Source organism: Lipophrys pholis (assembly GCF_963383615.2).
Source record: "Lipophrys pholis genome assembly, chromosome: 1".
Lineage (NCBI taxonomy): Eukaryota > Metazoa > Chordata > Actinopteri > Blenniiformes > Blenniidae > Lipophrys > Lipophrys pholis.
The window spans coordinates 53,972,955-53,994,255 of NC_137635.1; the positions used below are offsets into that span (position 1 = coordinate 53,972,955).

The 21,301-nt window shown below is 43.2% G+C and overlaps 2 protein-coding genes across 3 annotated transcripts; one reads left to right on the top strand and one right to left on the bottom strand.

The window, feature by feature from the left end:
- The first annotated feature begins 9 nt into the window (after positions 1-9).
- LOC308108698 (glyoxal reductase) lies at positions 10-6,533 on the top strand. Of its 2 annotated transcripts, XM_080461859.1 has the most exons (7): positions 10-325; positions 928-1,179; positions 1,368-1,469; positions 2,401-2,492; positions 4,596-4,778; positions 4,870-4,929; positions 5,279-6,533. In XM_080461859.1, the coding sequence occupies exons 1-7, from the start codon at positions 250-252 to the stop codon at positions 5,372-5,374; spliced, it is 861 nt and encodes a 286-aa protein (XP_080317985.1). In that variant the 5' UTR covers positions 10-249; the 3' UTR covers positions 5,375-6,533. The 2 variants fall into 2 exon arrangements, with proteins under 2 accessions (XP_080317985.1, XP_080317986.1); XM_080461860.1 differs by lacking the exon at positions 4,870-4,929 and having other exon boundaries at positions 76-325; positions 4,596-4,811.
- Positions 6,534-9,817: 3,284 nt separating this feature from the next.
- Positions 9,818-20,481, bottom strand: rc3h1b (ring finger and CCCH-type domains 1b; the record flags this gene model as incomplete). The annotated part of the gene is made up of 19 exons (XM_080461847.1): positions 9,818-10,534; positions 10,704-10,807; positions 11,645-11,857; positions 12,035-12,131; positions 12,227-12,320; positions 12,526-12,751; positions 13,412-13,564; positions 13,645-13,803; positions 13,891-14,291; positions 14,380-14,591; positions 15,191-15,436; positions 15,516-15,628; positions 15,843-15,961; positions 16,734-16,866; positions 16,966-17,166; positions 17,263-17,438; positions 17,542-17,781; positions 19,168-19,288; positions 20,251-20,481. The coding sequence occupies 19 exons, from the start codon at positions 20,479-20,481 to the stop codon at positions 10,378-10,380; spliced, it is 3,396 nt and encodes a 1,131-aa protein (XP_080317973.1). The 3' UTR covers positions 9,818-10,377.
- Positions 20,482-21,301: the final 820 nt, after the last annotated feature.

Below are 21,301 nucleotides of genomic sequence, written 5' to 3' on the forward strand. Positions count from 1 at the left end.
ACAGACGCCATCTTTGTTTGGACGCACGAGCAGAGCGGTGTGGGTTTTCTTTTGAAGACACATCTTCCTCCAACCAGAGGCTCTAATGTTAGCCTTTGAGAAGGAAAACCTTTCGGAAAAGTTAAAACTTCAAACAGCCGTCAAACATTAAAGATCCGGGGCGGTCTGGAACAAAAACGGGACTGTAGTAATATCTCACAGCAAATATTGCTCTTGTTAAAGGGATAATAACGTCGGTTTATGTAAAATATGACTTTCAGATCGGTGTCAAACTTTCCCACTGTTTCCCTGTCTAACGGACTGAACATCCCAATTCTCGGATTAGGTGAGTTTAACTTCATACAGTCTGCATATCGCATGTTTAAAATCATTGGAAGCATTAATAGCACTGTCGTGTTGATGTTCAGAGCAGATTAGATCCTCGTTCAATCATCCATTGTTGTTTTCCTTTAAATGATTAGATTAATTCATTCATACTCTTAAAGCCTCGTGTTTGATCCAGACTATCACAGATACAAGCTGCAATGTTATAAACAAAAAGTATGAAAAATATCTGTAAAACTGTAAATATTTAGAAAGTTGTACATTTATATAATATATGACTGATGTAAAGCGATTTTAACAAAAGGGGCAGATAAGACTGATGTCCTCTTCTGCTCCTTTTCATTCAGTTTATATCCGATTGGAAGTTTTGTTGCAGAAAGAAAGAAAATTACTTTTGAATGAAATAATAATAATAAAAAAAAAGATAAACAAGGGTCACACAATCACATCCAGTGACAGATTTGATTCACTCACACGTCTTCAGACTGTGACGGAGGAATAAAAACGGTGGCACAGGGAGAACATGCAGCCACTGCAGGTTCAAACCCGGGGGCCTTCCAGTCTCCCATCAGCAGTCTTCTCACCGCTCTCCTTCTCTTATAGGAACGTCTCATAATCAGGGAGGATACTGTCACGAGGCCGTCGTGTACGCCCTCAGCGCCTGCGGCGTCCGCCACATCGACACGGCCGAGCGATACGGCTGCGAGGAGAAACTGGGAGAGGCGGTGAGGGAGAGCGGCCTCCCGCGAGCAGACCTGTGGCTCACCAACAAACTGTGGCCCGGGAACTACGGCTACAGAGCGGCGAGAAAGGCTTGTCTGGACTCCTGCTCGCGGATGGGGGTTGAATACTTCGGTATGAAATTCAGGGTCACGGGCTGCCGACCCGGTAGTGAACAACCGGAATCAAACTATGAGGCGCTTTGCTGTGAGGCGAGCGTGCTGACCACTACAGCACTGTACAACCTGCAGAAGCTCATGATTTTTCCAGATTTACTAACATTGAATTCACTGGATTGTGTTGAACCATCCCATGCGTTTCAGATTTGTACCTGATGCACTGGCCGGCGCCGACGGCACCCGGCCGCCCCAACCGGGAGGCGAGGGCCGAGACCTGGAGAGCTCTGGAGGAGCTTTACGAAGAAGGTCACTGACGATTTCATGGTCGTTCTAGTGAGAGGAAGACTTGGACCCGATGTCACTTTCCTATTCTAGAATTCTGACCCACCCCCATTAAGTCATTAAAAACATATAAACACTGTATGCAAACATATATAAATAAAAAGCATCAATGAAAATGACAAATCTCTTTACCAATACAGGAAAAAACCTAAGCAGTACTGCATAGTATTTTACCACCTTACATGCATACTAAGGAAATAGATGAAATAACGTTAAAATAAGCTTGGGTCAAACAGTTTATCTCATAACTGTGCTTCACACCTCCTCTCAGAGTAAACTATGCAAATCATATCCCTTATCTAATATCTAATGTGTATCTGATGCATATTTAGTTATGAAAATAATATAAATGTACCTCTCACATGTGTAATCTAAGTATTACACCTTTAGCATTACTTAGTCTTGAGATTTAATTTTAGGAATTCATTTTTTTTTTGTATACACAGACTTGTAAACTTAATTTATATTGTATTTTTATGTGATTGTTTTAGTTTCTGCTATGTGTGCTTCTTTCTCTTTACTATGCTGTTGTACCACTGCAAATTACTCCACATGTGAGATAAATAAAAGGATATCTTATCTTATCTTATCTTATCTTATTTCTGCTCATGTGATATGATTTAGTCGTGGCCTATTTTGAAATTGTATGTATGACAGGGAAGATCAAATAATACACAAAAGCAGTGGCTTATGACATGCAACAAGTAATGTTTATATTAAATATCAACATCAGAACATTCTTATTAGCAAAGGTAACGTTTCATATTAGGGGTTAAGATTCTATGGGGTCGGTCATTTTTCCATACTAGAAAAGTGACCCGGGGGTCAGTTTTCCATGGGGTCAGAATTCTATATGACACCTGTCGGGGTTGACTGACCGAATGTCTCATTGCAGGAGTGTGCCGGGCGATTGGAGTGAGCAACTTCCTCATCCACCACCTGGAGCAGTTGAAGGACGACTGCAGCGTGACGCCACACGTCAACCAGGTCAGTTTGGTCAGGAAAACAAACAACAAACTAACTACTAATTAGTAGTATTTATACAGCAGGAATCCACACAGACTAACACCATTACAGGAGAAATGTTTTCATGTTTGCACAAATACCTGCCCTTTAGCAGATTTATTTATGAAATCTCTGCAACCTGTATGTCTCTATGGTTGGGAACGCTGGTTCCGCCTCGGGCAGTTTGGCTATCAATGTTGATGAATAATGATCAGAGATAGTTATTAACTAACAAAAAAATTAAATATGATGTGCATCAGATCATATTAAACAGGGAATGATATATACTGATAAATACTAAACTATTAATTTGGAATTTGAATTGATGGTTAAATGAATAAGAATCACCAAAGTCATTACCATAGCAATTCATTAGAGCGTTTTATCTCTTCATTGAGTTCAGCTGGACTCAATTTGCTAATGAGTTCAGTAAAACCAGGTTTTAGACCACGTTTACACGTTTATTTGTTGTATGGAACAATGCATTTATGGACCTAGACTGGAGCTGTGTTTGGCTCCTCCCCAGGAAATACTTTGTAACCAATAAGATTCCAGAGGTATTCCTGAAGATTTTGAATCGATGTTACCCTGTAAACAGTGTTTTTGCAAAATATCGCCGAAATGTAGATCCTCTGTGCTCGTTCTGTCATAACACTGAAGAATCAATCACCCATTTGTTTTTGGGACCGCTCTTGCACTCAAATATTCTGGAACGACATGTATTTGTTTGTGACTGGAAAGCTCAATATGAACAAACAATCTGAACGTTATTTTTAGTATTTGTGGAAAAAACATCCCTCCAAAAAAATCCTTTGTGATAAACCTGGTCTTATCATTACAAAATATCATATACACTGCTCTGAATTTTTCAACCAGAAACCTAAATTCATAGTATTCAAATCACTGCTGTAATCATACATAATCACTTTAAAGCACTGCACCAACTCTAAAGCTGTGAAGACCAAACAACTCTGTATTGAATTTGATCTGTAAATTGTATTATAGAATTACTTTCTCTCTCTTTCTGTATTTTTTTTCTTTTTTTTGTATACCTGAAATGACTGATGTGAAAAGCTGACTTTTGTAGGCATACATAACTTAAGCCTCTTGCTATGTTAATGTCACCTTTTGTACATAAAATTACAGAGAAGCAAAGGCCTGGAACTCACTTCCTTTTACTATTAGAGAAACTAAAAATAGATTATTTTATAAAAGGAAGATAAAAGAACTTCTACATATAATGTAATCATTAACTGCTTTTTACCACGGCATGCTGTGGAAAGATTTGTTTCTATTATTATTTGTATTATTACTGTGATGTGTTCTTATGAATTTTTGAATGTTTAGAGAAATAACCCGAATAATCAATACATTAACTAAAATGCGTGGCAGCATCAGTTAGGGAGTTGTTTTTAAAATTTAACTCATGCTGGAATTTGGATATAACGGCAAGGTACAAAGCTTCACAGTGCTCTGACAGCGACGAGGTTGCATGAAATGTGCCATTCAAATGCTAAAAAGTGTTATACGTTTCTACAGGGTAGATCAACTTGAAAAGCTGCAGGAGCAACAAACTCTGGTGTAACACTACGAAGGCTTAATATTCAATCCCACACTGTCTCTCAGTTTGCTTTAGTTTTGTGGGTAAAATAATTCTGAACACAATGTCCTTTTGTAAATACGGCTGAATATCTACTGCTGTAGCAGGAAAAACAATGGTTGATGTGAAGACTTCTGGAAGTTTCACACCGGAACCAGAATTCTTTTTTAGGTTTGTACTAAAATCTTACGCGGATATTAACGTCGCACAAATATGTATGAAAGTTGTCTTTGCTCGCCTCACACGGGGCACCAATTATGTTGGGTTTACTGGTTTCACGTCAAAATCTTAACACGATCATTCACAGTGTTCTGACATTAAATATTTCCTCAAGCAAAGTTGTAACAGAACCATTATTTTCACTCTTCTTTGTTCACAACTTGAACCCTGCACACGTGCAGTTAAATAGTTAGTGGTATTATAGTGGAACGAGTCAAACTGCTAGCCAACACATTGTTGCTTGTCGTGTTGATTTCACCTCCCAGGTGGAGTACCATCCCTTCCAGCAGCCCGACCCCCTGATCCAGTACTGCGCTGACGAGGGGATCGTGTTTGAGGGTTTCAGTCCTCTGGCTAAAGGTCAAGCCGTCACTCATCCCACCGTACGCCAGATCGCAGAGAAACACAGACGCACGCCGGCTCAGATCTGCATCCGCTGGAGTATCCAGGTCATCACATCGCCCACATGACGCCCAGTCCTGGTTAAGACTCACATTCCACGTTAAAATGACACCAGTTCTTTTTGGGGGGTTTTCTCAGAACGGAGTGGTGACGATACCTAAATCCAGGAAGAAGAGCAGGGTCCAAGAAAACTGCCAAGTACGCTCGAGTCCATCAGAGAAGTCTTGTTTTTAACAGTTCAGACACAGAGTGCAGTTATAAGTCATTCTAAACACTTTGGATCCAACAGGACTTTTAGAAATATTTCAAAATACTGTCGAGAAAAGACACATAATTATATTACAACTAGTTTTCCACTAGAGGTCAACAAAGAGCAGAATATCTACATCACTCACCTGGTTCCAAACAAATGGATCAAATAGTCCAATATCCTTAGTTTTTCCTTCTGCAGGTACAAGACAGAGCATTATGTAGATTGATGATACTTTATGGATGATGTTAATGTAAACAGTCTTCAGAGAGCAGCACACTTCCTGTTTGTCTCCAGGTGTTCGAGTTCCAGCTGGATGCTTCGGATATGGCCGCTCTGGCAGGATTACACGACGGGAGACACGTTACTTGGGATCCAACTAATGTGGAGTAACGAACGGAGGAGAGGAAGTGAAAGTGCAGAGTTTAAATATAATCTTTTCTGGAAAGAGACTCGATCACGATGATCAACACATCAAAGTCTGATTTTATAATAATCCTCATTTTTATTTATAACACACTTTACAATGAAACAATCTCCTTTTATCCTTGCAGTCATTGAATGTCGATGCTCTTTTGTTTGTAAATGAATTAATGAAATTTTTATGTAGAAAAAAAAAATGTTTTAAAGTGCAGAACTGACCGATTTCGCTCCATCAGAGGTGTCAAACTTAAGGTCTGGGGGCCAAAACCAGCTCCACAAGAGGCTCCCATCTGGCCAAACCACCAAGAAAACTGTTAAAAAAACTTAGAAGAAAACATTGATTTCTTTGTAAAACAAATTTCTTCAGTGTAGTGGACACGACACTGAGACCTGAGCTGAAATATCACTGATGCTGCCGTGAACGTAAATGAGCCTCAAAGCCCTGCTGGCAGGGTGAGTTTGTGAAAACACCCATGATGCAACAGTTATTTGGACATTTCACTGGATTTTGCACCAGAAAGTTTCATTAAAAAGTAGGTTCATGTTGAGAGTGTCGTCTTTTGATTTAATGAAGATATTGACATTTTCCTCACGTATGCTCTTCACAACAAACAAAAAATTTTAAGTTTACATGAAGAGATTATTGTGCCACTATTTTAAAAGACCGACCCACTCTGAATGAAACTGGGCAAAATGTGGAACCGGAACTAAAATGTGTTTTACAATCCTGTTTCCACATCTGCTGTAATTTTGAGGAATTTGTGAAATGAATCGTCTATCAGACATCCCACATGTGAGCGTCCTGTGGTTGTTATTAATCACTAATACATACCATGTCGTTCTGAACAGATCAATAGTGATTCATATTTAATTCCAGGCAACAAAGAGCTTCCTCTATTCAGTGTCAACTCATTTTATGGCCATATGCAGTAAAGTTCATTCTTGTCGTATCAGCACTTTCTGAACTTTGAAGCAACTTTTTTACAACGTCCACACACGTTTAACCTCGATAGAAACAACAGTAACTTCATTCTTTAAGAGTTTTCTGTTTATTTGAATGTCAAATCAGCTTTCAAATGTTGTATTCTAAACCTCGTTGCACATTAAATAAACCTCATTTCAACAAGTCAACAAGCTCCTGGCACTTCTCGAGGGGGGAAAAGCAAGTGCGCGTCTTTATTTCTCAATGCGACTGATGTCACCCAAAAGAAGAAGCTGCATCAGTTCAGATCTTTCCAGATAGTCACGCAGTTTAAACACGAGCTGCAGAGACGCAAGGTAACGAACTCCTAGTCCAGAAAAGACGGCGTTCGACATTACAGCGCAGTGGAGCCACTGGCAGTGGGGCTTCTGCATTTAACTATTTAAAGATCTGATTTCAGGTCTAGTGAAGCAGAGTTCAACGCCACGAAGAACCGACTCCTCCTCCTCCTCTGCTTCTCTACACTCAGATCACCGAGCAGGTCTGGAAGACGAACGTCAGCATCAGTTGCTTTTAGTTTGTTGAAACAAGAACATCGTGCCGACGTCCTCTCAGCTCAGTCCGTCTCCTCGACCGTTACACAGACCCCCGTCTCCATGTCCCCCTTCACCACGTCCAGCTTCACTGTGGTCTTATGACTCCACCTCTCCTCCAAAATAGCCACAAATCCAAACCATCTCAGTTTTCACTTCTAAACTAGCTCTTACTCTCCTACTTCGAGTAATCAAGAGGTGGACTGAGTTAAAAGTGTTTATGATTGTTGCATCTGACGCTTCAGAAGAATCATACAGAAGGTGAAATAAAAAAGTGGTTTTCTCCAGGTCTAAGTTCGTGGTCAAACATGTGACATATCAAATATAAACACTTGAAAGAAGCAGATGTATGTGTTTCTCAGCTAAAGCAGACAGAATGAAGCAGACAGAAGCGTCCAGAGTTAGCAATATCATTTAATCTTTCCCCCTCAGCTCAGAATCACTGTATAAGTTACATTTTGTTTTCTCAATTTCACAGGTTTTTTTTTTTTTTTTTCTATCTCGCTTCAAACTTCCAGTTTGACCTCCCTCTCGTATCAAACAAACAAAAAAAAAAAGCAGATTGTATTATACAAAAATGCAAACCAATTTTCACACAGTGAATTCTCTTACAAAGTCATAAAATGGCGTAATAATGGCTACATCCACATTGGAGGAAGATAATTCTAGACATTCCTTAATGGAGTATAATATACATATAAAAACTTTTTTTTTTTTCTTGCTGGAATCAAACCTGTACCTTAATGTAAGAGATATTTTACAAGGGAGTAATCATATAAAAAAAAAAAAAGCCATTTGCTGAATTTAACCCCGGAAAAACCCCGGGAATAAAAGGGTGAGCCTCAAACAGCAGTAACAGAGTTCAGTGGTCTCGGGTGGGAGAGGAAAGGGTTAACTGGTTATGTGAATGCAGGGAGGAGGAGGAGGAGGAGGAGGAGGAGGAGGCGGCGGCGGGTCCACTCAGAAACAAACAAACAAAACAAACACACACAGGAGATTGAAATGAACCTGGAAAAGACGCCGTGTATCTTCATTCTGCTCAGCTGAAGCTGTTCAGACGAACTCCAACACAGAGGAAACTAACGTGAAACAGCTGATCGCTTTAAAACAAAGAGCTGAAGCTTTACAGACTAAGACTCGCAGATCAATAAATTCACCCAACTACTGCAGGACAAAAAGAAATAATCTACAAACCAGTTTTACAGAAAATAAAGCAAAACATCCGATTTGATTTGCATGATTGTTGCTGTTTGACTTCCTGCAGGGTTTTCGGGGCGCCGGACTCTTGGTTTTGTTTAGTTTTTTTTTCCATACGACGCTCCAGGAACAGATTTTGGAGCGTCACCAGAGGATTTAAGGCTAAACTTTTCATGACGAGACTTCTACATCTCTTAAGGGTGACGTGAGCAAAAAACAAAACACTTCTCTAATACCTCAACACTATCACCCGGTACAGCACGCTTTGAGGGTTTTAAAAACAAACAAAAAAAAAACAAAAGGGGGAAAAAAAAAAAAAAAAACTTAAGTCAGGGTACATTTTCTACAATACAATCTAGCACACACAAAACATCTCCATAATATTTTTTCCCCCCAAAGTTACAGATTTCGTCTTCTTCGGAAGCATAGTCTATAAAGAACATCTTTGTTTGAACACAAAAGATTAAGTGAACACACGTCAATGCACACAGAAGTCCTTCGTCTGGGAAAGGATAAAGTCTGTGTTGGCAACCAGTGGACAGAAAAACAAACAAAAAAAAAAACATTTTGCTGATTCTAAGTAGAGATCATTTAATATAAATGCTGAGCGAGTAGAATAAGAGGTGGCACGTTAATAGTGCTTTAGTATATTAATGTATGTATACATACTCATATGTATAAGTGAGCTGTGTACCTAAACAATAAATGTAGCGAGGAGCAGCCGGAGGCTTTAAGTGTGGTCGGGGACGAGAAGGGAGGAAGAGAGAGAGAGAGAAAAAAAAAACGTTTTGCATTTTGAAAAGAGGAGCCCGTCGCGACCCCGACGAGCCGCGGCGTCCCCCGTCAACCGTTTACAAAGACTCGCTCGCCGCGGCGGCGGCGCTGCACGACTCACCGGTCACTTCCGTCGTTTACTGAAGGCAAAAGAGCTCCGAGTCGAGCGTCAGCAGTAAAACTACGTCCGTGACGGAGGAAGAGCGACGACAGGACGGTGGCGATGGCGACGGCGTGTCGAATCCGCCGCTTCAGTTCCTCCTGAACGGGTTTCAGTGCGGCACAGACCGACGACGACTTTTACCGAGGCGCTCCCGAGTGAAGCCTCCAACGAGGCGAGCGGCACCGCCCCAAAATCGTAACAATGTAAAGCATGAAAAATCAAAAAAAGAAGGAAACAAAAAAAAAAAAGACACGAGGGAAGGCAACTTCATAGAAGTTAGGAAAACAAATGACGAGATAATCCCAATGGGGAGGCCGTTAGTGTGGCCAGATGAGAAGCTCTGAGGAGGGAAAACTTTACCGTCAGCCGGGAAGCCGGACTCTCTCCGGGTGTCTCGGAAACAAAGAAAAAAAAAACATTCGTGAACATGTTTAAAAAACTCCCGCGACGTTTGGCTGAACGCCGCCACCGCCGCCGCCCGCACAGAGAAGACTCCCTTATAGAAAAAGGTGGAAAGCTCATTATCAAAAAACGACTGGCTGCAATCCTTAAAACAGAATGCTCCCGTTAATATAGAATATACTGCTCTTCAAGTAGGAAACAGACGCCACGTGCTCGTAAAATACAATAATAAAACCACACTCCTGGCGGCAGGTGAGAAAGGACACGCCCCTTTTTGGCCAAACACGTGTGGACTGCATACTTTTCCCTCCTCAGGCGTCGACATCTGGGCAACCTCTTTTTTTTCTTCTTTTTTTTTTTTTAAACGATTTTGGGGGGTGATACCGAGTGGCCCTCGATTGTGGTTTCCCCGCCTTACGTTCCCGAAGCAGCAGATTGTGATGGTCGATCTGCTCTTATCCATCTAACCGTTTCCAAACTGAATCTTATGAAGGGAAGAAAAGAACATGTGAAGATCAAAGAGGGGAAAAAAAAATAAAATAAAAAAAAATCCTCCTTCCAACAACAACACTGTCAACATCGCCACCGTTTTCCTGTCTGGATATATTCTAATGCGAGCCTTGTTTTGTCTAATCCAGGTACAAAAAAACAAAAAAAAAAAACAAAAGAAAAACAACAACACACACAAGAAATGTTATCAGATGCCCTGGTTTCCAGGCAAGGAAAGTCATTTAAAAAAAGCTCATTCACAGAACAAAAAGAAAGAAAATTCATCACGGCAGATACTGCTCATCTTCTAAATAGAATGGGTGTACGTGTGCCTGTGCATGCTTTTCAACTGAGCATCGTGTGTTCATGTAGGTGTGTGTACTTGTGTGTGTGTGTGTGTGTGTGTACGTGTGTGTGTGTGTGTGTGTACTTCCTAAGAGCAGGAATGGACGACGCCATTCTTCTGCATCTCTGAACCCGGAGCGGCCGGGTCCGAGCACAGGCTCAACGCAGACGTCTTATTGGCCAGTGACAGCATGGACCCGCCCACTGCACTGTCTTGCAGGCTGCTGGAGCCGTTCGCCACCTCGCTGAGTTCCCAACATGTAGAGAGAGAAAGAGAGAGGAGCAGAAATTTACATAAAAATAATAATAAAATATATATATATATAAAAGAGGTTGTCAGGTTAAACAGAACAATACGGTGAATACAACCACAACACCAACAGTTTTCTGTTACAACCTTTTTACTTCACTCACCCCAGAGCCAGGGAAATCTCCTCCAGTTGAGTCTTGTGCTCCAGCTGTCCGTTCTCAGCAGGTTTCATCTTGTACTGCTGAACATCGTGGGCCCCTTGGTTTTCCTGGTTTTGGAAAACATTTCCAGTCATTTATTTATGTGGTTAGAACGTCTGAACTTCTAAAATGAGTGTCACATCACAGCTGAGCTTCAATCTGCACTGGATGCCAATGGCTGACGTCTGAGCTACAAAACTCTGATTACATCTCAGATTTATACATGAGACATCCAGAGCCGAGGTCCTCAGGAAAAGGTTTAGTGTTTCAGAGCCAGAAGAAACGAGGTGAAGCAGCTTTTGGTTCCTACGCTTCTCAAGCTTTCCATTAAACTTTTATTACTTAATTAAGCTTTGTGATTATAGCAGTGTCTGCTGGAGCTTCTGGAGATGTTTAGGTCCACTGTGGGTCAAACAGTGAGCTTGTTCAGAAATCAGATGGTTTTTCTGTCTTTGGTAAGAACTTTTACCAAACTTTGACATGAATCAAGACTTCAGTGTCGAACATCGACACAATCAAACCCTGAGAGTTCAATTTTATGCCTGAAACTAAATCTCAACCATGAAAACATCAGAAATACAGAGTATCCAAATGAATCAAAATACTGTAAGTAATACTTCCTGATTTCACACCGCGGAGTCTGTTTGGGATGAAATGAAAGATTTAATAAATTCAACCACAAAAGATGAGAACTCAGATGTGAAAGAGGTTCGAAGACGACAATCCTGCAGAATTACTTGTTGATGTTTTGGGTCAAATCAGGTGTTTATTTGCTATTTATTGTGTCGAGTTGTAGAAATTAACTCTTCACACTTGTATTTCTGAGCGCATCTTTACTTTCTTTCCTCCATTTAAACCCAGCCAGCCCCGCCCCCCCGTCCCCCCCCCCCCCCCCCCCCACCCACCATAGCCATCTCGCGGGTCCTCTTGCCAATCTCTCTCTCCACCTGGTGGAGCTCCATGCTCAGCTGCTCACTGGAGACAGCCGGTGCGTTAGCGCCCCCTGATGGCCACTTGGGCTGCTGCTGTTGCTGCTGGGCTCCTGCCGCCTGCGCCTGGCCGGGCTGACCTGCCAGTGCACTGGCTTCCCTCTGCAGGAGCAAAGAGTTACTGGCAGCCTGTGGCAGGAGACAGGAAGTGGGGGGGAGGGGGGTGACTGTGCAATCTGGAAGTTTTTGGCTAAATGCAACACTAAACAGCACGTCCGCTGTTAACATCAGACATTACAGTTATTGAAATAAGAAAAAGTGATTCTTGGTACTTTCCAGACTTTCACATTTTAGTTTCATAAGCACCTCTATGCTGTGCATCTGCGTCTGCTGGTTGATCTGCTGGTTGACCTGCTGCAGCTCGATCTTCAACTGTTCTCTCTCCGAGGCCGGCATCGGCAGGCTGTGGAGGGAGAGGGAAGGAGGAGCGGATTCACCATCACCTTCTTCACAAGTCAACGATTTGAATGATTCAAAAACAACAGATTGTGGACCCACCGCTCACTGAAATGTCCCTGAGAGGAGGAGGCAGGCGGGTGGGAGGGATATGAAGCCCCGCCCCATCCAACATGGCTTCCATACGTGTATTCTGCTGGGAAATGAGAAAGAAAGCATCGATTAAGATCAACTTTAACGAACACGGCGAGTATAGAACGACTGGGGACACAAGCAGGCGTCACAGTCAAAAGTCAATGACGTGTCAGTTTAAGTAGTCTAACAATCATATGACATGATGCTCACACTGCTAACCAGTGCTAGAATAATTAATGAACGGTGAACAGGCTCTTTCTGGTTACCTGGCATGGCCATGTGTTTGGAGCTCTGGGGATTCTGGGGAGTGGAAGCCATCGCCTGCACAGGTCCAGTGGTCTGATAGCCGGTCTTCGAGGTGCGGGAGATGGCACCAAAGCGTGACACGGTGGGCTGGGGACCGAACGGGATGATGGGGTCGTCGTCCTTTACTTCAGCGGCCCGTCGAGGAGCCTCCAATGACGGTTCTCTCAGACCTTTTGTGTCCACATTCTGAGAGACGGGGAGGAGAGGTTGGGATGTGACCATGAGACAGAAAATGCATCGCCATCATTCTGATGGATGTCGAACGCTTCAAGTCTTGAACACACGCGGGTGCATAATTAAAATTCATCGATTTATATCAGTGATGTCAAACACATTTTCATCCAGAGGCCACATACAGCAGTTTCATCTTTCATGGGGTTAAACCAGTAAAATAGTGCCATAATAACCTTTAAATTTGTGGTTGTGCAGAGTATGCATGATGAAAATATTTCTATTTTCACAAAACCAAATATTTACCATGGAAAATAACTACAATCTCAACATAAAGTACTGAAACTTTCTGGTACAAAATACAGTGAAATGTCCAGAAAACTTTTTTTTAAGTTATTGCATTATGTATGTTTTTACAATATCAGCGTGGATTTGCTCATTTTCATGGAAGCATCAGCGATACGTTACTCGTGTCTCGGGGCTGTGTTGAGACCAAAACATTCATCTCCCCCAAAAAATCAAATGTTTTCTTCATAAATGTTTTTTTTATTTTTTTAACCATTTTTTTGGTGGTTTGGCCGGATTGGAGCCTTTATGCAGGTCGTTTTTTTGGTTCTCATGTTTGACACCAAATTGTTAGTTTAAATATTCATTAGGCATCCGATATGAACTCACCATCATCTCCATGGCACCAGGAACCATAACATCTTTGGGTTTGGCATCCTTTGTACCAATATACGAGCCAATTGTTTCACAGGACCAGGGAGAGTACTGTCCTGCATAGTCGGACTCTCTGCACTTCAAGGTTTTGGAGCTCTCCTCACCGTACTGCAGACACAGGACCAACATTCAGATATACACACAAAGCAACAACATTCAGAGTGTGTGGATGTGAAGCAGCATCAGACCTCGGGGGGGTAGTCGCTGGGGAAGGGATGTGGAAGTGTTGGGGAGGCGGCAAACGGTGGAGGGGAGATGACCTTCCTCTCCTCCAGCTGGGACAGCAGCTCCTGGCGGCGGCGGTGCAGGTAGTCCAGGCTGGGCTGCGAGCTGCTGTACGACGGCCCCTGTGGCACAAAAATGTCACTGCATGTCGTGTCCAGCACTCTGGGAAACAAAAGTTGAAAATAAGAACCAAGAACGAAGGAACTCACCCTGCCATAAGTCCTCATGGGCGGAGGCTGCCCCGGTGGGTAGTAGCCATCATGGGGGTATCTGTCCCGGGCACTGGGTTCCTGGTGGTACAGTGAACTAGGCGGTCCTGACGGAGGGGGGACGTCCAGAGGCGCCGGGCTCATCCTGACCAGGCCGTCCCTCTGAGACGGGTAAGGCGGTGGAGGAGGGGGCGGGCCAGCATAGGCCCCGTGGCGGCCTCGGTCATAATGTGGAGGGTGGGGATAGGAGAACGGCGGTCCGGAATGAGGAGCCTGGTAAGGGCGCTCTGGGGGACCGTATCCAGGGTACGGGTCCTGGTAGGGGGGTCCGGAGTCACTGGGAGGAGGATTACGCATGTAATCCCGAGGAACATACTGTGGTGGCTGCTGATAGGGGTAACCTGAGAAACAACAAGCTGATCAATATCAGTTCTGTATTGATAGGAGAAAAAAAACAACATAATACCACGGAGTTCAGCATCTCCTCACCTGTGGGGTACTGAGGAGGATCGTACTGAGAAGCAGAAGGTGGCGGGCGAGTGTCATAGCACATCTCAGGCAGCTGCGGCTGCGGGTACACCGGCGACCCCCTGGGCACCACGGGCATGTGCTTCACCCCCGACAGGTGGTCTGTGGGCATCCTGGGGTGGGCCATCGCATGAGGTGGGAGGGGCATCCCAGGTTTGGAGACAGAGTCCAGGCTGCAGGGAGAAATCCAGTTACATTAATCCTGCGGTCATCGTCGTTTTACTGCTGGACACATTTCATGCAACTCCGTGGAATAGAGTGAGCTTATTCTATATGTATCCATTCAAAATGTTTTAATTAAGACTGATGGTACAGTCTGATTAAAAACGGATTGTCTTGGCAGACCTTCAGTGGATAAATACATGGAAATCAAAGAGATGCATGAGATGGAAAGACTAACCTTCCTCTTGAGGAAAGATGTTTGAATAGTAAGATCGACAAAAGGATAGAATACATGTCAGATTAAGGAAGTGGTTGATCTCAAACTCAGATCGAACTTGTATTTTTTCATCTTCAATCCCTGCTGGATTTATTTATATTATTTATTTGATTTGTTGCAACTGGAAGTGAATGTTGTACATCTGCCGATTCTGAATTTGGATGATGATATAAATGTCTGCTTTCTCTGTGTTCTTTTGGGAAAAAAAAATTTAATAAACGAGATATCAAAAACAGGTTGTCTTAATATGAGTTTAAAATGGAGGAGAAAAAAAAAAAAGGTACATAAATCTAGCTGAAAGTTGTCTTCCACAAAATGTGGCCGTATACTCACACATCCGGCGGTGATCCCGGAGCGCTGGGACTCCCTGCATCCATCTTGACGGGTTTTCGCAGCAGCTCGTAAGAAACGCCGTCTGTGCCGCGGGCGATCAGCTGGGGCAGCGAGGCTGCGCCGCTCCCGTTGGTGAGGGGCGAAGGCTTCCGGGTCACTGCTACATCAAGAGGGAGGCCCTCGTCTGGCAGCAGCCCTCCTGAGCCGGGGAGGCGGGCCGCAAGACGTTTATTCATCTTACGATACCTGGAAACAAGCAGCAACTCAGCGTGAGGACGATCACGTCACGTAACGGTTCTTCGATGTGGATATTTGTTGAGCCTACTTCTCCAATTCTTCCTGAGAATGAGCGAAGGTGCAGCTGGCTCCACGGGGACAGCCTCCTTTCTGCTTCATGTCACGACACATGTAGGTCTTGTACTTGCTGTGCTGTGGAGGCTAAAGGGAAACAAAAATCTAAATATTACGTGTGTGTGTGTGTGTGTGTGTGTGTGTGTGTGTGTGTGTGTGTGTGTGTGTGTGTGTGTCTCTACTGGATCTCATTTGAATGAAAACATGGGAAAACGACAGATTACGACCTAATCACATGTTTATAGCACGTTTTCTGAAATCGATGGAACCTCTCTCGTTTCCAGATTCTGGTCACACTGACCTGTTGGGGGTCCGCTCCTTTTTTGCTGTGGTTCTGGATGAAGTCCACCAGCCCGTGTACCACAGTTTTTACAGCTACCAGCCCCTTTTCAAGCTGCTCCCATGTCGGGGGAGGTGCATCTAGAGAATTGAGGAAAAAAATAAAAAATAAATCAGCTACTTTATTATCATCAAATGTTCATAGAATCATAAATATGTTAAGCCGTCTCTTAATTGTGTTTGTGTTCCTTTTAAAACTAATTGTTCCAACTATTTTAACTGTTTTTCTTTTCTTTGACTTCCCTTTTAATTTTTTTCCTGTAGCACTTAGAGATTGTTTAAATGTAAAGTGCATTATAAATAAAAAAAAACATTAAATATCTGTGCAGCACACATCAGGCTGCTTCAAGTTAAACAATCAACAAACCACAAGAATAGAAGGGAGAGTAAGAAGACTCTCAGGCTGTAATTGTAAAAATCTGATTTTTTATATTTTTTTTCTTGAGCGTGGCAGACACAACACAACACTGAGACCCGAGCTGAGATAATGGTGACGCTGCCATGAAAGCTATCTACCTGGTTGTTATGCGTCAATTTACTCTGCACCAGGGCGATCGTGGCTCAGTTGTAGAGTTGGTTGTCTGTTCGAATCCCACTCTATCAAAAAAGTCATTGTGTCCTTGGGCAAGGCACTTTACCCACATTTCCTCGTATGAATGGGTATGAATGGTGCATGAATTGTTGGTGGTGGTCGGAGGGGCTGTTGGCACAAAAATGGCAGCCACGCCTCTGTCAGCAGCCCCAGGGCAGCTGTGGCTACAACGTAGCATAGCATCACAGGTGGTACTGGTGTGAATGAATAACGGTCTCTGTAGTCCCTGCTATAAACCATCACTGCCTTGCTGCTCGTTACCTGGACTGGGGTCAATGTTGGCGAGCAGTTCCAGGTGGGGCCGCAGCCTGTTGAGGTTAGCCGGGTCGCCGGTCCTTTGCAGTGCAATCGTCAGCTCCTGAACACTCTGAGCGAAAGATGCCGGGGTCTGCAGCTAAAGAAGAGGCATTAACAAGAGGCAATATAAAGCGTCTGGGATTATCATGCCACAATTCCTTCCAAGAAGTCAACGGTTTGCAGAAACACACATTACCTTATCTATGATGGACTGCATGTGTGACTTGTGAGATTGATCTCCGTACAACAGAGAAGACCACTGATCAGGTGCGATACGCAGCCCCCCTTCCATGGCAATCTGAACTATCTGAGAGTCGTGCTCACGTCGCAGAGCTTCGTAGGTACGGAACTCCTCTTTCAGCTGCATGAGGGATGAATCTTCATCTCGTTTGGTGACCTGAGGAACAAAAGCGGAGGCAGTTTGCTGAAGTTTTCTCCTCCAACAATAATAACAGGACTATAGAGTCAATGAGCCCCAGATGACCCAGAATACCTTGAAGCAGGACGCCCGGTAGAGGAGCTGCACCACATGGCCTATGCTCGTTTTTGAGGCCTGAGGGAAGCGTGGCTCCAGCCTCTGGACCACAAAGAGAACCAACACCTTCCTCGAGAGAGCGGAGCCGTCCTCCAGAGCGAGGAGGACCAACTTCAGTGCTTCCTCTTGCATTGCTGGATGAAGGCAGAAACACTCATTAGTAGAAAACATTCACAGGGAACAAAGCAGACCTCCTCTGTGGCGATTTCACTCCTGTGGCGAGAGAAAAAGACGAACCCGGGCCAAGAAACTGACACCCTCGTGCACGCACGGCAGCCCACAGATTGGAGGAGAGCTGCTGCGGATTCTGGTGCTGTAAGATGAGTTCTGTGACGGTCCGCTCTCCGAGGGAGCGCGCCGCTCGCATGGCTCGAACACGACCTTCTTCCTCCACCAGCTGGCAGTGGACGAGTGTCACCAGTTTCCTCTGCATGGGGCGACTCAGCATACTCTGGGCCGTGCTGCTCAGACCGACTCCTGGTGAGGAACCAATTATGGGACATCTATAAACTGAACCAACAACTTCCTCCAAGAAATGAGTTACTTCAAAAAGGTCCATGACGGGTTTTTATATTCGGAGAGGAAGACATGTTGCATCCCACACCAGGTGGAGTTTAAAACACTTTCTAACTAATTGTACCGGCAAAACCTGGAGCATGAACGTGTGAAAACACTAAGTGGGAGTCCAGGAGGTGATCAGAAGGTTTCCACCAACACCAGGAGTCTGGTGTGCTATTTATAGGTTTACAACCACTGACTGGATGTTTAGTTCACCTGAGGACACGAGGCTGTTGTCCTCAGCTCGACTTTGCAACAAGTCAAGCCACATTTGCCATTCAGCTTTTGGGACTATAAATAATCCTGATGTGAGCCTTCAAAGAGAAACTTTTCTATTTAATCCATTAAACATTTTTGTTAATGATCTGTCCAGTGCATTTACAGTAAGATAAAATGTAATTACAACCAATTTGTCCCAAGGAGCTTCACAATTTTGACCACTACAGTCTATATTGTCGCCACTGATATGGTCACAATCGTTCTTACAGATCTGCGTCTCTTATTATTCAATGATGATAATGTGAGAAAACCAAACGGGCTCGCCAATTTGTAGATTTACCCAGACTACGCTTCAAAAAATGAACCTTTAAAATTGCAATACAGGCAATAAATTACAGCTATTCAGCCACTAACAGACTGATGTGACAGCTTCTAACCACATCATTCAGTAATGTACATTTATTAGTGATTAAACCAGCTAAACAATCATTTCAATCTGATCATTAGTCATCAGTCCAAATTAAAGCAAGCAGTTTTCAGCATTAACTTAAAGAAACGTCAAGTATACTTCAGTAAAACTTGATGAGAAGATGCTGTAAACGCCCTAAAATAGGACAATCTCACACAATACAGGAATTTATTGCACTTGGTGGAGACTATTGACAAAATCCAAAAATGTCTAATAATTTACAGATCTGGTCTGTAAGTTAAGATGATTTGCAACAGCATTCGAGACTGAAGGTCCCCGCACATCTTCATGAATTCAATCACGCGGTCCCATTTCCAAATTATCTCACGATGGAAATTCATCAAGGTTTTTCTTTTTGGCTTAATTGCTTCCCACTACACATTGACACAAAGGAAACAAACTTCTTTTATCAAGGAGGAACAAGCTCACATCCACTTAGTCACTTCGCAATAACATTCTCACATCCTAAAAATAAAGAGCATTGTTTTACGAGGCAGCATTTCCTGAAATCAAGCACCACTGTTAAATTGGAAGGTGCCTTAAAGAACAGCCTATAAAGGGGGGTGTGTGTGTGTGTGTGTGTGTGTGTGTGTGTGTGTGTGTGTGTGTGCGTGTACCTCGGGTGTTGCTGAGGGGTTTGAGGTAGAGGGCCAGCTCCTCCACACACTGCCTGGCTTCCTCATAATGCTGCGAATCCTCCGGACTGGTAATCAAGGCCACTGGCTGAGCCTTAGGAACCTGCAACATAAACAAGAGGATGATGAATATTAGGACATCACGACTCAGAGAAATGGTCTCGGTTTAATTAAGTTACAATAAAGTTGTGGAGGGGTTTAGTTCAATTGTCACAACAATGATTTCTCTTCAAAGCTGCATGATGAATCAAGATCCAATGTGCATTTTCACTGATGATCAGGAATCATTTTCACTCAAATTAATCATAAAAAGCTAAATATAATTATTAAAATTTAACTGAATTCTGCCCTGCCTTTTTAAAACTGCATGCTTTAGATACCAGGCAACAGCAACAAGTCCACCAGTAGGGACACTTTGCATATTATTCAACTGATTGAAATTCCACAAAAGTTAAATAGGCATCACAAATCTTCTGTAACCAATTCAGAGTCAAAGAGCTCATCTCACATCCTGATGTAAATCTGTTAACTAGATTTATTATCATAATAATCACATTCTACAACGTTGTTCACAAATCTATTGTTGAAATAGATTCACTAAATGACACTGGAGCTGATGAGTGAATATTCCCGGGATCTCTCTCTCTCACTCACACACAGGAGATGATTTCAGTCATACCTCAGCGATGCGGTCAGTACACCTACGCCATCCATTATTTCAATCTAAACTTGGAAACTTGGCAAACATGCCAAGACAGCATTAAGTGTGCCTCGCCCTGTTGGTCAAACAGTGCTTTACAGCCAGCACTCAGTAAACCGACAGAATTAAAGTCATTGCTCAATGACTTGAGCATGACTCATTAGGAATCCCCGAGCTATGTGCATCATGTAAAGGCCCGTGTGTAACTCCACAGCACTAGCCGAAAACAGTAATTACAGCTATTCCCTTCCTTCAAGAAACAAATAAAATGACTTGGACAGATAATGTGAGCTTGGCTCTCTGTGAACCTGCTCTACAGATAATGTAAATGCACACACACACACACACACACGCACAGGTCTTACCTGGCCTCCGACCAGCTGCAACAGGGCTGTGTTGACAGGGAGCTGCTCGATGTCTGTACTAATGGCTGTCTGGTCAAAGGGACAGGCCTTGCGGTGCAACTTGTTCAGGCACATCTTGCAGACGGTGTGTCCACAGCCCAAACTGATGGGCCGGCGGACAGTCTCCTCAAATGTTTGTGTGCATATTGGGCACAGCAGGAACTCTGTCCATTGTGGTGCTTGCACTGGCATGGTTAGATATTGATGTGGGGTGGGTGTGTGTATAAATGTAAGTTAAGCTTTAACACAGACAAAAAAAATATAATAATTATATATATTTATATATATGGAAGATTCCACTGGAATCAAGATGTTTTTCTTCCGAACTCAATCGTTCTTAAATGTCCTCACACATTGTGGATTTTGGATCACATCTCGTGATGAATACTGCAATAGAAGGGAAGAAAAAAAAAACTGTTAGAAATGTGCAAATATTTAAAATGTGTGCAAACAAGTCAGAATTACCATCGAATCTACACCGAAGTGTCAAATTAAGACTGTGCATCTGTTGTTAAAATACATAATCAGGGTGTACGATGACAAATCGCAGTGTAATGGGGGAAAAATGACAGTTTGTTCAAATATCGTTGAAAACCAGAGAGAACGATGAAGATGTAGAGCAGGGAGAAGAGGAAACAGACGACGGAGATGATCAAAACAAGTGGTGTGGCCTACTTACTAGAGCTGGTTACCAGTGTGGACAAAGGGTACGAACAGCTACACAACTTGGAACGAAGCTAACTATGCTAATACAGCTGGCTGATTGTACACAGGCATCACGTCACGGATGTGCACTTTCTTCTCATCTACAACATCCCATCAAAGCTGGGATCATCTCTCTACACTCCCAAATTTGGTTTATTTTAAAATAAACCCTTAATAAGCGAACAGATGGAAGCTATCGATAGCTCACGTTTAGCATTAGAAGCTATGGGTGGCTAGTGTGTTAGCCTGGCTGGCGACCAAACGTCGTCTGCTCAAACGGGATAATAAAATCACTTTAGTTATATTA

What these genes read in the sequence shown, in the direction of transcription:
- LOC308108698 (XM_080461859.1), top strand. Translation starts at nt 250, where the DNA reads ATGACTTTCAGATCGGTGTCAAACTTTCCCACTGTTTCCCTGTCTAAC. An exon ending in GCATCCGCTGGAGTATCCAG is followed by an intron (nt 4,779 to 4,869) that starts GTCATCACATCG and finishes GGGTTTTCTCAG; the next exon opens with AACGGAGTGGTGACGATACC. An exon ending in GGGTCCAAGAAAACTGCCAA is followed by an intron (nt 4,930 to 5,278) that starts GTACGCTCGAGT and finishes GTTTGTCTCCAG; the next exon opens with GTGTTCGAGTTCCAGCTGGA.